This window comes from Oncorhynchus mykiss, chromosome 13 (assembly GCF_057628025.1).
Source record: "Oncorhynchus mykiss isolate SJ-2025 chromosome 13, ASM5762802v1, whole genome shotgun sequence".
In the NCBI taxonomy this organism is placed as follows: Eukaryota; Metazoa; Chordata; class Actinopteri; order Salmoniformes; family Salmonidae; genus Oncorhynchus; species Oncorhynchus mykiss.
Window position 1 is genome coordinate 38351956 of NC_143034.1, and position 16704 is coordinate 38368659.

General features: G+C 41.6%; 1 protein-coding gene across 4 annotated transcripts in view; it reads left to right on the plus strand.

Moving 5' to 3' along the window:
- Window positions 1-16704, plus strand: part of LOC110486072 (serine/threonine-protein kinase MARK1) — a 94588-nt gene that overhangs the window by 25752 nt on the left and 52132 nt on the right. For 2 of the 4 annotated variants that reach the window (XM_090196143.1, XM_090196144.1), the window contains exons 3-4: window positions 970-1148; window positions 6661-6714. In XM_090196143.1, the coding sequence (XP_090052269.1) occupies window positions 970-1148; window positions 6661-6714 (233 nt within the window). The remainder of the gene's footprint in view (window positions 1-969; window positions 1149-6660; window positions 6715-16704) is intronic. The other 2 variants (XM_021557400.3, XM_021557401.3) reach the window with 1 other exon arrangement.

The window sequence follows — 16704 nt, forward strand, 5'->3', positions numbered from 1 at the left end:
CTCCCAAGGATGAACCTGACCTGTGGTCCACAATTTTTTTTCTGAGGTCTTGGCTTATTTCTTTTGATTTTCCCATGACGTCAAGCAAAGAGGCAGTGAGTTTGAAGGTAGGCCTTGAAATACATCCACAGGTACACCTCCAATTGACTCAAATTATGTCAATTAGCCTATCAGAAGCTTCTAAAGCCATGACATCATTTTCTGGAATTTTCCAAGCTGTTTAAAGGTACAGTCAATTTAGTGTATGTAAACTTCTGACCCACTAGAATTGTGATACAGTGAAATAATCTGTCTGTAAACAATTGTTGGGAAAATTACTTGTCATGCACAAAGTAGATGTCCTAACCGACTTGCCAAAACGTTAGTTTGTTAACAAGAAATGTGTGAAGTGGTTGAAAAACAAGTTTTAATGACTCCATCCTGGGTGTATGTGAACTTCTGACTTCAACTTTATGTAGTAAGCTAAAAACACAGAGCCTAATGTTATCTAGCTAGCTGCTAGGAGGATGTCAAATCAAACTTTTTGTCACATGTGCCGAATACAACTAGTGTAGACTACTGTGAAATGTTTACTTATAAGCCCAAAATAAAATATTTACCAAGTAGACTAAAATAAAATGTAACACAATAACAATAACAAGGCTATATACAGAGGGCACCAGTACCGCGTTAGTGTGTGGGGGTATAGGCTTGTTGAGGTAATCTGTAGGCGGGGGTGAAGTGACTATGCATAGGCAACAAACAGCGAGTAGCAGCAGTGTTCAAATAGGGAGGGGGGGGCAGCAATGTAAATTGTCCAGTGGCGATTTCATAAATTGTTCAGCAGTCCAATGGCTTGGGGGTAGAAGCTGTTGAGGAGCCATTTGGTCCTAGACTTGGCTCTCCGGTAGCAGAGAGAACTGTCTAACTTGCGTGACTGGAGTGTCTGACAATTTTATGGGCTTTCCTCTGACACCGCCTATTATATAGGTCCTGGATTGCAAGGAAGCTTGGCCCCAGTGATGTACTGGGCCGTTCGCACTACCCTTTGTAGATGCCGAGCAGTTGCCATACCAGGCGGTGATGCAACCAGTCAGGATGCTCTCGATGGTGCAGCTGTAGAACCTTTTGAGGATCTGGGGGCCAATGTCATGTCATTGGAGGAGTGGGTGAGTGAGTATTTCCCCTAATATCGTTTTTTTGGTGGCTATACACAGCTAGACATGCAAGTGTCATTTGGTTACAGTAGCTAGCAAGAACTTCAATTATTTTTATCCTGTTACCATATCTCTTGTTCGCAAATTCACTCTGGCGATCCGATTTCAGAGCACTCTCGTCTGAGTAAGACTAATAACTGATGAATTCACGAACGTTCAACACCGGCTGAATATGGACGGTGTCAGTAAACATGGGCCAAAAAAGTTATAGGTAGTCAGGAACGCTTTAGATAACAACATGTAAACAGCCTAACTGGTCAGAGTGTGGTGTTCTCTCATTTGTGTCTGGAAGTAGCGAGCTAGCCAACTTTAGCCAGTTAGCTTGGTTGCAGACAAGTGCCACAAGGATGAGTAGGCTACAATTCCCCATTGTTTATCATTGCAATTTTGATGGCCAACTAGCTCAAACAGTTTGAAGGTTTATAAAATGTTCCTTCGTAAGATTTTAGCTCATCCTTGCTCTGGCTAGCATTAGTTGTTGATGTGCATAACTGAGGGGGAGAAAGCCTACCTTTTTCATGGTTGTTTGATCAATAGGACTGTAAAGTTCACAAATGTAAGAAGACTCCCGTGGTATTGATATATTTGCAGACATCCATTCAGGTGTATTTTGTGGCTTTTGGCGAATGCGTTCTAATGATCTAAATGATCTATAGACTCAAGTCGCAACTCCCTGTAAACACACAGTCCACTTCCAAGTGAATGATGGCAGGCCTGTGTGGCAAATGGCTTGTTTGCATGAAGGCCTACTGTAGTTAAATTTTTAGTAATTTAGCAGGTGCTCTTACAGTGACTTTATTACCGCCACACCGGCGGTCACGAGTCATGATGGCAGTCAAATTCCACGTGACTGTTTAGTCACGTTAATAAGGTTTCCCCAAGTTCTGATGCTGCCGATGGTCATTATTAGCCTACCAAACTTGCTAACTGCCTGTTACTCAGCACTCTATTGTCCCTCTAATCACTCTGACATCAATGCAAATGGTATCAAACATTTTATCAAACACTTCATGAGCGCCTTTGAGCTCATGTTGCACAGCATTTCTATAGGCTATGCAATTGCGTGAGAAACATAGTGATGGCCTCTTAAAAAGCAAATTGGATCCTCTTTTTATAGGCTAGGCCTATATTTATTTCTCAACTTTCCTAATATTAAGCACATTGCATCTCTTCAGAACAGGAGTGTAGTCTACCTGGTTGGTATGAAATTAACTCCATTCGCTATTTAAGTGCATAGATGACATGTATTTTTTTTCTTCCTGTTTTTAGACAGTTGCATGATAGTGGTCTATTCTAAATCAAAACTAACTTCATACTTATATTATTTAGTATATGTGAAGACCAGATTGAATCAAAAATAGGCTAATATTGTCACCCATCAGACTATCACTTGTGAATGAAACCATGTCTTTTTTAGTTAGTATCACACCTCATGTAGTCTAGCCCATAGGCCTATATGTTTTAGTAAGGTTAGTATCACACCTCATGTAGTCTAGCCCATAGGCCTATATGTTTTAATAAGGTTAGTATCACACCTCATGTAGTCTAGCCCATAGGCCTATATGTTTTAGTAAGGTTAGTATCACACCTCATGTAGTCTAGCCCATAGGCCTATATGTTTTAATAAGGTTAGTATCACACCTCATGTAGTCAAGCCCATAGGCCTATATGTTTTAGTAAGGTTAGTATCACACCTCATGTAGTCTAGCCCATAGGCCTATATGTTTTAGTAAGGTTAGTATCACACCTCATGTAGTCTAGCCCATAGGCCTATATGTTTTAAGGTTTGTAATCACAACAAAAGTGGCCAAAAGTGGCCAAATGAAACTGATTAATCCGCATTACACTGGGTGTAGAGTCTAACTGGCATACATATGCAGCACATGAGTTTCAAGTTTGAGGAAGAATTTTCTCCATAGAAATGCACCTTTTTTATTATAAAAGCATTTTGCGGTCACTTTTGAGAATGGTGTTTTCCTGCTAATGGCACATTCGCGCTTATAGCCTACTGCCGTGTGTGCATTGCTGTGCTTATAATGTGAAGAAATAGCCTAATAGTTTATCACCATTTTTAAGCTAAACATTCTGTTTTTTTTCTACTTGAGGTTGTATTAATTTGGGATCTATCGAATCCCACAACTGTCCCAGACTGTTTGGAATATTTATTTCTAGCATTGAACAGGTCAACTTCTGTACTATGGGGGATAGTAGATTGAAATAGGCTAGTGCTTTTGCTGTGCGTTAGGCCTACTCATCTTGTTGGCAGATGAAAAGTAAATTACAGTTCTTCCTATATCTTCAATATGCACCTCGGAATTGGATAAGAACGCACGCAGTTCCATCCCCGATGTGTCTGTCTTCACTTGTGGCCTGTGAGAGACCCAATCACTTGGACATAGAGCCATGTGAGTGAGAGGTGCTTCTGCAGGCAGTTGGGAGAAGGGAATTATAATTATTATATTCAGCCCAAGGGCCACTGGCCGCAAGAGGCATGGATTTTTTTTTTTAGGGGGCATCAAGGCCACGAAGGGGATGCAGCTGGGAAATTTGAGGCATTATCAAGTGCTTGTCAAATTGTGAATGAGAGACGGATGAAGTGTGTACAGCCTGTGCAAAACAACAAAGCAGAGCTCATGCCTTTTCATGTAACTGTATTTAAGTCATTAGAATCGCATCATGCAGCCTTAGAATGTATTACAAATCAACACATATAGCCCAACATTTGTATCACCAACTGAAGTTACATACATAACTCTGAAATAAGCATATAGGAGTACTTGTTTCTTTAACTGCTCAACACAGAATAGCCCCACGTGAGCACTCCCTCAAGTTGTTTGGAGAAAATGTCCTTTCTATTTTATTCCCTTATGTTCAGTTGTATTCTTTGTACTATAAAGTAATGCCACGGTATTCTAAGCAAATCTTGTCTGCTAAATGAACTATTGTAGCCCACAGCCATATGGCATAGCAAGATCAGGGCCTAACATAAGGACAACTCAAATTATGCTATTTTGTTCTTGCTCTTCATGTTTCTTTAGATTTGTGTCAAATTAATAATGGATTTATTGTGATGGTGTAGGCTATATTAAATGGATTTATTAGACTTTAAAAATGTAGATGTTCCAAAAGTCTGCATCAGTGGCTTGTATGCTAAACGTGTTTTATGTTTAATTAACGTGAGACCGGCAGTTATTTGCTTGACAATAAAAGGCCCACAATTTCACGACTGCCATAGCCCTAGTAGTGAGTGCATACATTTTGATATGTTTTGTAGTGATCCCCGGTGGGAATCGAACCCACAACCCTGGTGTTGTAAGCGCCATGCTCTACCACCTGAGCCGACTGGCCATGGTGCACTGGCCTGCATAGACTCCAGTCCTGGACGAGACATGTTTTATTTAATGCAGTGTTTCGTAATCGTCCAAACGCACAGCCGCTTTCCCACTATATTGCTATAGAAGTATTTTTTTTAATGCCTTTTTATATGTAATTCCCAAACATTCTAAGAATTTATGAACATGTGAAAATGACTAAGTGGTCGCTTATCAGAACATAAAAAAAAATAGTGTAATTCTCCTTGGGGTGTATATGAACATATTTTAATACGATTTGATGTTGCTAAAATGCTGTCAGCCACTTTAAGACAAATCAAGAGTTAACAAAATATGGCTGCACTGGTTGCTCTCACCACCCGTTGACCTCAACCACTCAACAATTCTCTTTCAGTGTTGGCCAAAACCTCAGCGCATTTTGAAAAAGTCTACTCTTGAAATGGAAATAACTTTGGCTGGGAACTCTGACCCCAGCATGAGCCACAGTATAGGTTAAATTATTGATGCAATGTACGTCAGTACTTTCGCCAGAGTGTTGAGTGAGATGTTGTTACGTGTGAAATCAAACATTCCAGTATGCCTACTAAGAGATTGGCTGATAGGATGCGAATGCTTATGGTCTCGCGAGCCTGCTGTTTCTACCCAGTAATGGTGTCTGATTTACATATCCATATTTCAGAAAAGGAGGCACTGTTCTTTGCAAGTGAGGTATATTCTACGCTGCCTATGATTTGCATTGTGCTAGTGTCATATCCTATCCCAAAAATGATTGTGCGTTGATTATAGTGATTATGGCTCATTGTAGTCTTAGGGGACTGATGCAACCTTTCTCAGTGACTCTTTAAAATGATTTATGGCACTCTGGGGAGTACCAGAAGAATTTCACATGCGTCTTTAAAGGCACAATCTGTAACTTTCACTTTAAGTGCAGCAGTAGCCATTTTGACTGGTTTCTAATTTGTGGGGGTGGATCTGGACAAATGGAACTGCCAGTGAGTTATTATAGTGTCTTTTTTTAAATGGCGCTCTTGCTGAGAAGTTTGTACACCAACACAGGCCCAAATAAATGACCTTTTTCCTCCTCTCAATTCCACTTTATGAAGCAGTTCATGTTTTGCACCAGGAGGACCAAACAGCAGCACTGCACCAGCACAGATTTGAACCAACAACCCTCTGATTCATAGTCCTTAAAGCAGCCACAGTCAAATTAAGGAGTGTCGCTTTAACTGTTGGACATAACTTGTCTCTTTTAGAATGGTTAATCTTAGAAATGATGGATCGACACGAGCCTCTGGTCTAGACCTTGATAGAGGAAATTAGCCGCCTACCGCCTTACACTATGAGCATGTAGGCAGGTCGGCATCACGTCTGAGGCTTCCGTTTAAGATCCTTCACTCAGTGGCCAGGGTACATTTTTATTTACCAATATGAAAGGAACCTACAGAGCCTGTGTAGACCTCAGCAGTCATCTCTAGACATTTCTAAGACCAGTCTCGTCTGAAATGATGGTTGAGGAATGTCATTACAGCCACCATCTCTGTGTGTGGGGCTCGCGGCTGTCGCTGTGTGTCTGTTGGTGTGTGCGTCCAAATTACATTCTCATACTGTCCTCCATTCAAAACATTCATCAGTTTGTGCATTTGCAGCCTTCCTAACAGGGACAGCGTTTATCTATTTTGTTTCGCTGGCAGACAGCAAGAATTAGGCCTGAATAGATTTTCAATTTTGAGCTCGAGTTACCCAACCCAAGGCTGTCGATTCTGCATTCTGGTGACTTGATCCCCCTGTTCTGAGGAAAGCACACCTTGTGTGGTGCTAACCATGATGCTAATTTACCATTTAATTCAAACTTTCTGTCTGTATCCTAAATTGCACCATATTCCCTATATAGTGCACTACTGTTGATCAGGGCCCATAAGGCTCTGATCAAAAGTAGTGCACTATACAGGGAATATGGTGTAATTTGTGACACAACCTCTCTCTCGGAAGCTCCTCAGACTCCGGTAAACCTGGGTCAGGATTAGAGGATCAAAACCTTCCATTGTCAAACACAAAATGGGTGATGTCACAGGGCTTTGGCCTGATGTGATTGGTGTGTAATGTCTATTTCTTGTTTGTCTCTGCTTCCGAAGGTTGCCGTGAAGATAATAGACAAAACGCAGTTGAACCCCACTAGTCTACAGAAGGTAAGGCCTCACATTCAAACTTCTTTCTCTCTCCCTTTTTCTCTTTCTTCTCTTCCTCTCTTATCTCCTCTCTCGCTCTCTCTGTTAAACACGGTCTATGACCTGATTCCAACACTTTTTCACTAAAGCATCCTTACCAGAAATCCAATGCACTACATCCCATGCAAATATGTGTATTGACAATTAACTCAGTGAACGGTGCCTAGTTCCTGATCTATCTATCACAACTTGTGCTGTAATTTTTAATCCCCATGATCACTTTTCCTTTGAAATGTAAACTAACATTCATTGATGTATTGTGTTGAAGAAAAATAATTCAGTCATCACCATGAAAATTAAGTTTAAGAATGAATTCCATAAGGAAATACATGTTTGTCTTCAGCCGTGTTCACAAACACATTGCTAGGACCTAATAATCATACTGCATGGACTATGCCACCAAACAGTCATATTGGTCAGGAAAAAATACACCCAGTTGACAAGACCACCATCTTCAGTCTTTTTATGATTGATCTAGATGCGAATGTAAATGCATAATCCGCTTAGAAGCTTGGTTAAAAAATGATTTTTAAGCCTAGAGACATGGATAGTGAATGTGTGCCAGTAACCACGTTTCCATCCAACCATTTCATGCGGATGAATTACCTGACGCATGAAACAAGTCATGACCGGGCTGATGGCAACATGTTATACCAGTACAATTTTATAAAAGCCAACAATTTGTTTGTTCGACATCTTTTTGTTGGTAAAATAAATATGCGAGAAATGGCGGTGGAAATGGCTTTCTGTGCAAATATTGATATAATAACCATCCTATTGAAGTAAACTTGGAGTCACGTGACATGTTGTGTGGTCCTCCCACTACGACTCGAAAAGCATGCAGTTTATTAGATTACAGATGAAATAAGTTAAGATGAACTTCCCTGGTCAGTGTGCAAGGTAATGAGCTTTATGCTCCTTTCCGATAAATATCAAGGTTCTTATTCTGGTGACATGATGCCATTTGACAAATACAAGTAATTACCGCTCTTATCCATAATAATATCAATGTAGGTAGCCTACCCGCACTGAATCTGTGAGCTGTTGGCTAGAGCACATGTGACAAGACCAGAGTGGGCACATTTGCAATATATAATGCTCAAGATTTGTGACAAAACCATCAGATATAAATGTGATGGAAACACATTAAACTTAAATTACCATGTACCCAGTGAAAAATATAACCGCAAATGTGCAATACGTCTTTTATCTGCAAAAAGTCTGTTTGATGGAAACCTCTCTGTTGGGAAAATGCAGATTTGAGAATATTTGCATAAATCTGTGGCAAATTGGATGGAAACCTAGCTACTGAGGTTGAATGGGAAATACAAAATATTTAATTGCCTTTGAACGGAGTATGTAAAGTAGGTGCCAGACACACCGGTTTGCGTGTCAAGAACTGCAACGCAAGTTTTTCACACTCAACCGTTTCCTGTGTGAATCAAGAATGGTCCACCACCAAAAGGACATCAAGCCAACTGGGCACATCTGTGGGAAGCATTGGAGTCAACATGGGCCAGCATCCTTGTGGAATGCTTTTGACACCTTGTAGAGTCCATGCCTAGATGAATTGAGGCTGTTCTGAGGGGAAAAGGGGTGCAACTCAATAGTAGGAAGTTGATCCAAATGTTTTGTACGCAGTATACTGACACACTCCACTTACCATTTAAGACCAATGTTTTAAACCAAAGTTCACGAGTATGCCCCCCCCCCCCCCCCAGGGTTCGTTAAAACCTTCCTCCATTTTGGCTCCAAGCCTTCCATAATAACAACAATATGATGTCACATGACTTTTGCTGCCAATGGAAATTCAACATCTTAAACATAGTTTAGCCAACTGGGTTTGTCTGTGGCTCCGTGAGAGACCAACAGTAAATGCTTATTACCTTTGATGCAGTGCTTTCCTTGGTTTGGAAATGTGGTTGGGCCTATGGCTAGGCCTTGTGATATTTAGAGCAACCTTGTTGTGTCTAGGTCTGATAGGAGGGGCTTAGCCGTAGATAATCTGGGTTTGGTGGAATAGGATTAAGTTGCACCTAGACACTGATCTAACATCAGTTAAGCAATTTTCACCACCTAATTCTCAAAGGTATGACGGGGAGGGTAAGCTGGTCCTAGATCGGTTGTTAATGGAAACGTGTACCTAGAACGGTGTTGGTTGACAGTGTCTTGGTGCGAACTGCACCCTCACTAGATCCCTTCCAGAGTAAGTCTTTTTTAAAGTGTTGTCCTGTGTTTTGAAACGTAACGCATCTGCGACACCTGCAATACTTTTTTCTCTTTCAAGTAACTTAGCCGTGACACAACAACGAACCTGAACCAAAAGCTTCTGTCCATTTCAAACCCAGAGCTTATTTGTGAGCTCTATCCGTGGTCTCGGGGGAAGTTTGTTCGGTTCACTAGAAATACGAGCCTGAAGCGGGAGACAGAGAAGCATACCAGGTCTCCTCTTTTTGCACTGAAATCCAAACACCAACAATCCCCTCGAATAGAGCTTTGGCAGGATATGTCATCTGGTGCGGCCTGGGGAATGAAACGTTGGTCATTACAATACCATTATTATAGGTTTACATGCAGACGGCTCCTAGCAAAGCACACAAATAAACCCAAGAATTTGTGGGATTGCTGAACTGTAATTTCATAAGCTAGCGATTACTGATTTTATTGAGTAATTCATACATTTATCTTGATTTTGTTGGGAAAAAGACCATTGGGCATGTTATTATCTTAATGTTTTGGGTATGGGTTATGACCGTTTAATGGATGAAAAAAAGTGTGGCATGACGATTGTATACAATCAATATGTGGGCCTATTTTGTGCCTCAAATATGCTAGGTGTAACTAGCTGGTCTTGTGCTAGGTGTAACTAGCTGGTCAAGTCACCATTGCATTTTCAGCCTTTTAAACGTATTCCTGCATATCTATATACTGTGGTATATTAAAGGTCCCAATGAGTTTTCATCTTAATATCAAATCAAGAGTGTTTTCTGATTTTATCAATAACAAATGCGGCAAAATACAGAATGTAAAATGCACATAAAGTCAACATTGTATTTGGATTCAGTCTTATCTGGTGAACTGCTGGGTCCTTACCTTTGGTCTAATAATTTTCCCATAATCTCAACTGTTCCCTTTCAATTGCTACCATGCTTATGCTTTTCATATATTTTTTTCTATAAGAAACATTTCAATTTAGTCCTATCCATATATGCCAATGTAAAGGTTTTAGATGGAGTGTCGCCTTGCGACTTCGGCTTTTGGAAGTTAACATCACAGGCTTCCGGTTGTTTACACACCACGCAGTGTGTGCTCGTGTTTCAACTCAGTAATAAGTCACACAAGAGTATCTCTCTCGCTCATTCTCTCACACAATAAGCAGTTCTGGTGGTGGATGTCATTCAGAACACCCTCATCGGCCAGTCTAGGATGGGTGGATGTATGGATGATCTCAAAAGATAGACTGATAGATGGACATACAGAGTTAGACAGAAAAATATCATATTTTAGGTAAAGCTTTCTTTTAGAACTTGAAACAGGACATAGGCTGGCTTGTGACTTCACAGGAGGCAGAATCTGTCGATAATGGCCCGAGACACTTATAATGTGAGGGCCATCCACGCTATCGTATTCCAGCTGATCAATAGCTCGCATTAGGCCACATCCTCCCCCAGCCATGGGTGCTTTGTCCTTCAACACAAAGGATGCACGTCAATAGTCTAAAAAGGCCTCCTCCTCTCGTCTCCTTTTCTTCCATCTGTGCATTCCTGAAATAAGGTTGAATGTAAATAGTTTAGAGACCTCGTTTTATTTCCAAGCGAAAGCAAATTCCTAAAAGGCATTCAACATATTGCTGTCACTTTATCCCGTGTTTTCAGATCTGTGCAGATGGAGAGGAAGCCGCATTGGACTATCGAGACGCACGCGCCATGAGGTCTCGCGTTATAAGAACACAGTGTGGGATTTGTCAAAGCTCCGCGGGCCTGTTACCCTGCTACTATTCTGCTACATGTTTTTTCCCGGTGTGGTCGGAAAAGCTGAAATTGGCCCACGGTCTGCCCGTCAGTTACTTGACCATGCTGCAAAGTACCTCCCAAGGGAAGGAATTTTCAGGGCCTGTTCTGATTAATCATTTGAGACTGCTCTCTGATTCCCCCACAAGACACATCTCTGTTGGCTCACTGGTGGAGCAGTAGACTTGACCAGGGCGTTTTGATGGATTTGTGCAGCCTATAGTCCCATACTCATAAATTACCCCTCTAAAATCTTGAGTGGAATTTGGCCAGCATTGAATAGTTCCCAAACTGTGCGGCGCCACCCCTAGGGGTGCGAGGGGTCAGCAGGGGGGGCTTTCAACTTACTCTTGAAAGTTGTAATAGTAGTTGGTAGTGTAGCATCTGTTTTCCTTTTGTCATGTCAGTCATTGAATACATTGGAGCTATTTATAACTTGTCAAATGTCCAGATCAACTAGCCCATGTCAGATAACGTTTTTTAGCCCATAGATTTTGTGGTAATGTTTGAGTCACTCAAATATCACATGAATTGCAAGAATATATATGTATAGAATTGCAAGAATATATATGTATAGAATTGCAAGAAATAACCTTTTAACCTGCAAAATGTTCTCTCCGTAAACAAGAGGGACGTAAACAGTTTGTCGTGAACAGTGCTTGCGCCTGTGGAAGTACACATGGCGGGAGGGGGCGGGATGTTCCCCAATGCTGGAAGGGGGGGGTCTGAGTCAAACATTTTTGGAACAGTAAACAAGTATGATCTGTAAACTTGCTTTGAAGGCTACATATTGGCAAGAGAATGTCCAAATTGTTTGTGTTGCCCTCCGAGTATCAAGTATATATTTATTTGTGGATTTTTCTGCTATTGCCTCTGTTTTTCATGCTGCTATATCATTGGATGATAAACACTAGTATCCTTATGTTATCTTTATCCCAAGGCATTGGAGGCTACTCAGAAGAGGAAGGGGACGACCATCCTATCAGTGAATTTTTGTTGCGTTACAACCTCTAATTTAAATTGATTTTTATTTGGATTTACACAAAATAGTCCAAATTTGTAAAGTGTTTCAAAAAATAAATAAAAAATAAGAAAATAAGGAAAAGTGGTGCGTGCATATGTGTTCACCTCCTTTGCTATGAAGCCCCTTAAATAAGATCTGGTGCAACCAATTACCTTCAGAAGTCACTTAATTAGTTTGATTGCACACAGGTTGACTTTATTTAAGTGTCACACGATCTGTCACATTATCTCCGTATATATACACCTGTTCTGAAAGGCCCCCGAGTCTGCAACACCACTAAGCAAGGGGCACCACCAAGCAAGCGGCACCATGAAGACCAAGGAGCTCAACAAACAGGTCAGGGACAAAGTTGTGGCACCACAACAAACCTGCCCAGAGAGGGCCGCCCACCAAAACTCACAGACCAGGCAAGGAGGGCATTAATCAGAGAGGCAACAAAGAGACCAAAGATCAACCTGAAGGAGCTGCAAAGCTCCACAGCGGAGATTGGAGTTATTTGTCCATCAGATCACTTTAAGCCGTACACTCCACAGAGCTGGGCTTTACGGAAGAGTGGCCAGAAGAAAGACATTGCTTAATTTAAAGAAAAAAATAAGCAAACACTTTTGGTGTTCGCTAAAAGGCCTGTGGGAGACGCCAAAAACATATAGAAGAAGGTACTCTGGTCAGATGAGACTAAAATTGAGCTTTTTGTCCATCAAGGAAAACGCTATGTCTGGGGCAAACCCAACACCTCACATCACCCCTGAGAACACCATCCCCACAGTGAAGCATGGGGGTGGCAGCATCATGCTGTTGGCATGTTCTTCATCGGCAGGGACTGGGAAACTGGTCAGAATTGAAGGAATGATGGATAGTACTAAATACAGGGACATTCTTGAGGGCAACCTGTTTGTCTTCCGGAGATTTGAGACGGGGACGGAGGTTCACCTAACAGCAACACTCAAGTGGTTTAAGGGGAAACATTTAAATGTATTGGAATGGCCTAATCAAAGCCCAGACCTCAATCCAATTGAGAATCTGTGATATGACTTAGATTGCTGTACACCAGCGGAACCCATCCAACTTGAAGGAGCAGTTTTGCCTTGAAGAATGGGCAAAAATCCCAGTGGCAAGTTGTGCCAAGCTTATAGAGACATGTCCCAAGAGACTTGCATCTGTAATTGCTGCAAAAGGTGGCTCTACAAAGTATTGACTTTGTTTTTTGGTCAAATATTTTGCATCTTCAAAGTGGTAGGCATGTTGTGTAAATCAAATGATACAAACCACCCAAAAATCTATTTTAATTGGAAAAATGCCAAGGGGGGTGAATACTTTCACAAGCCATTGTGAAACATTTAAGTTATCCGTTTTACAGGGTTAGCCATCCTTGAGACTGGGTGTTGTATGTCTAAATTTTAGTAATGATGTTAGGTGCAGTGTGACTTTGTAATTCAAGTTTGTGCATAGCCTAGTCAGTGGTCAAGTTCAGGTTGCTAGCTAAGTAATATGACTAGCTAACTAAAAATATGTTGTTGTTAAACCAACAAATAGCGCCTCACGCTATTGGTGGAATTTTGAAATATCTTGCTAAAAATATCCCCTAGATTTTGCCATGCCAGTTGCTCAGCTCAATGCACAAGAATGCATTACAAATTGCATATTAAGAATGAAGAGAAAGGAGCATCCTTAAGGACCTCTGAAAATAATTTGTTTGGTAGTCAAATGGGTATGTTTTGTGTGGAGCCCATTGAGAAAAATAATAACAGAATGATGTCAGGGTAGTGTTAAATTCAAATGAGATACATTTGTATATCTAATTTGACAAAATGGTTCTCAATAACATGGTGTGTTATAAATGCCCATGACAATGTCTGGTCCCAGTGCTTACATAGGCTATTTCCTAAGCATAACTTTAGTATTATAAGGCTGCCGTAATGTAAAACTTCTCCCATTCCATACTAGGGCTGTGCGGTATACTGTATTTTACTATATACCGGCATTTATGCACGGACCAGTTTGCGTTTTTACTTTACCTTCTATACCTTCAGCAGCATACCACCCTACATATTACTGCTGGCTTGCTTCTGAAGCTAAGCAGGGTTGGTACTGGTCAGTTTCTGGATGGGAGACCAGATGTTGCTGGAAGTGGTGTTGGAGGGCCAGTAGAGGCACTCTTTCCTCTGGTTTAAAATAATATCCCAATACCCCAGGGCAGTGATTGGGGACACTGACCACTACAGTTCGATTACAGGCTGTATCACAACCGGCCGTGATTGGGTGTCCCATAGGGCGGCGCACAATTTGGCCCAGTGCTGTCCGGGTTAGAGTTTGGCAGGGGTAGGCCATCATTGTAAATAATAATTTTTTCTTAACTGACTTGCCTAGTTAAATAATAAACTCTGGTCGTCTGGGGTCGACGGGATGAAAAGTCTATCTTCCAGAGCTTCCTGTCAACATTGCAGACGCAATCTCCTCCAGTCCGGTGTCGCTCCTTAGCTGGATAATGATGTTAGTTGTACTACTATTGAGTAATAATAATACAATACTAGTTAACACTGCATATTCCCTGGGCTGGTACCCCTCTGGTCTGTCTGCCGTGTCAGAACTAGACTCTATTGCGTTCACGAAAGACAAGTCGGTAATATTTGGAACGCGAAGATGGTAGTGAGTGGAACAAAGGGATAGGACAGCATCCAAATGTGATCAATTGATCTGTCACTATTGTTGGGGGAGATTTTTGGGGCCGATTTTTGGGTGTCGTGAGAAAGAGGCCCCACCCCTCTCCTGCTTCGTGTTGCTCCATCATTTAGCGTTTTGCCTTTCTCTCTCCCTCTTTCCATCTCTTCTTTAGTTTCGCATCTTGCATTCTAAGCAGGTAGGTGACCTTTCTGCTCCCTGACTTTTCCACACATTGTCTGTGTGTGTCTGCGACACATTCATTGTGGTGTTTGCTCTTATGTATGTTGTCAGCACATATACACATGCCTACACAAACCTGTGTGATATATGTTCACCATATTTTGAAGTTCATACACTGTGAAAGCACTGTGCACATCACTTCGTAGATGTCCTCACTCATTCCTATGTGGCTGATCACCCTCCCACCCATTTGTACGGCTTCTTCTGTGATAGGGTTTCATCATCTTTTTCTACATGGGGAGAACGAAACATGTGTTTGTATAATGTGACAACATGGCAGCTGTTCTTACTATGGCTATCTGTGTATAAAATGCTAAATGTAATTTAGTTTTTTGTTTTGTGCACATATTACTTTAATAAATAAGTGTCTTACAAGGCACCAATGGGTATATGACACTGGAATAAAATTAGTAGCAAGCTAGGGGGTGCGGTGGCATCCCCCACCACAAAACTTTTGCCCTACAAAATCAAATTTGGTGACATCTTTAACACCCCAATAACGTAAGGGTTAGTCGTCAGCTATTTGGCTGGCAGCTGGCACTTATGGAACTCACTGGTCTAAGCTTTGCCTGGACAACATGACAGCCATAATGCAGTAGTACTGCTTGTCCTAGAAGGATCATTTTGATATATTTTAGAGTGGAATTCCACTTCCCTTTTTTATTTTTTTATGCTTTATTACAGATAGTTTAGAAACAGAGAGAGAATGGAAGGAGGAGATATAGCAGGAATACAAGATGCAGGAATTGAATCTAGTCTCCAGTGGGAAGGCACGTGCATGCTCGCAGTACACATCCTGGTAATCCGTCTGGGCCTGCGGCCTTGTGAATGTTGACCTGTTTAAAGATCTTACTTACTCACATCGGCTGCGGAGAGTGTGATCACACAGTCTTCCGGAACAGCTGGTGCTCTCATGCATGTTTCAGTGCTATTTGTCTCGAAGCGAGTATAGAAGTAGTTTGGCTCGTGGCACTGGGCAGCTCTTGGCTGTGCTTCCCTTTGTAGTCTGTAATGGTTTGCAAACCCTGCCACATCCGACGAGCGTCAGAGACAGTGTAGTACGATTCTCTCTTAGTCCTGTATTGACGCTTTGCCTGTTTGATGGGTCATCGGAGGGCATAGCAGGATTTCTTATAAGCTTCCGGGCTAGAGTCCCGCTCCTTGAAAGAGGCAGCTCTAGCCTTTAGCTCAGTGCTGATGTTGCCTGTAATCCATGGCTTCTGGTTGGGGTATGTATGGTCAATGTGGGGACGTCGTCATCAATAAACTTATTGATGAATCCAATGACTGATGTGGTGTACTCCTCAATGCCATCGGCGGAATCCCGGAACATATTCCAGCTGTAGCTTAGCATCTGCTTCATCTGACCACTTTTTTTTTTATTGATCTAGTCACTAGCGCTTCCTGCTGTAGTTTTGCTTGTAAGCAGGAATCAGGAGGATAGAATTATGGTCAGATTTGCCAAATGGACGGCGAGGGAGAGCTTTGTGGGGTAAAGGTGGTCCAGAGTTTTTTGTGTTTTTTTTTTCTCCCCCCTATGGTTGCATATTTAACATGAAATTTGGTAACACGGATGTAAGGCTACTAGGAGCGCCGCCTCTGGTTGAGCGTTTTCCTGTTTGATTATGGTGGTATATAGCTCAAGGAGTGCGTTCTTAGTGCCAGCATCAGTCTATGGTGGTTTGTCAACAGCTTTGAAAAATACAGATAAACTCTCTTGGTAGATAGTGTGGTCTGCAGCTTATCATGAGATACCTCAAGCGAGCAAACCTTGAGATCTCCATAGATATCGTGCGCCAGCTGTTATTTACAAAAATACATAGTCCGCTTCCCCTTGTCTTACCTGACGCTGTTCTGTCCTGCCGATACAGCATTTAACCAGCCAGCTGTAAGTTGATAATGTCGTCGTTCAGCCACGACTCTGTGAAGCATAAGATATTAGTTTTGAATGTCCTGTTGGTAGTTTAATCTTCCTTGTAGGTCATCGATTTTATTTTCCAAAAATTGCACGTTTGC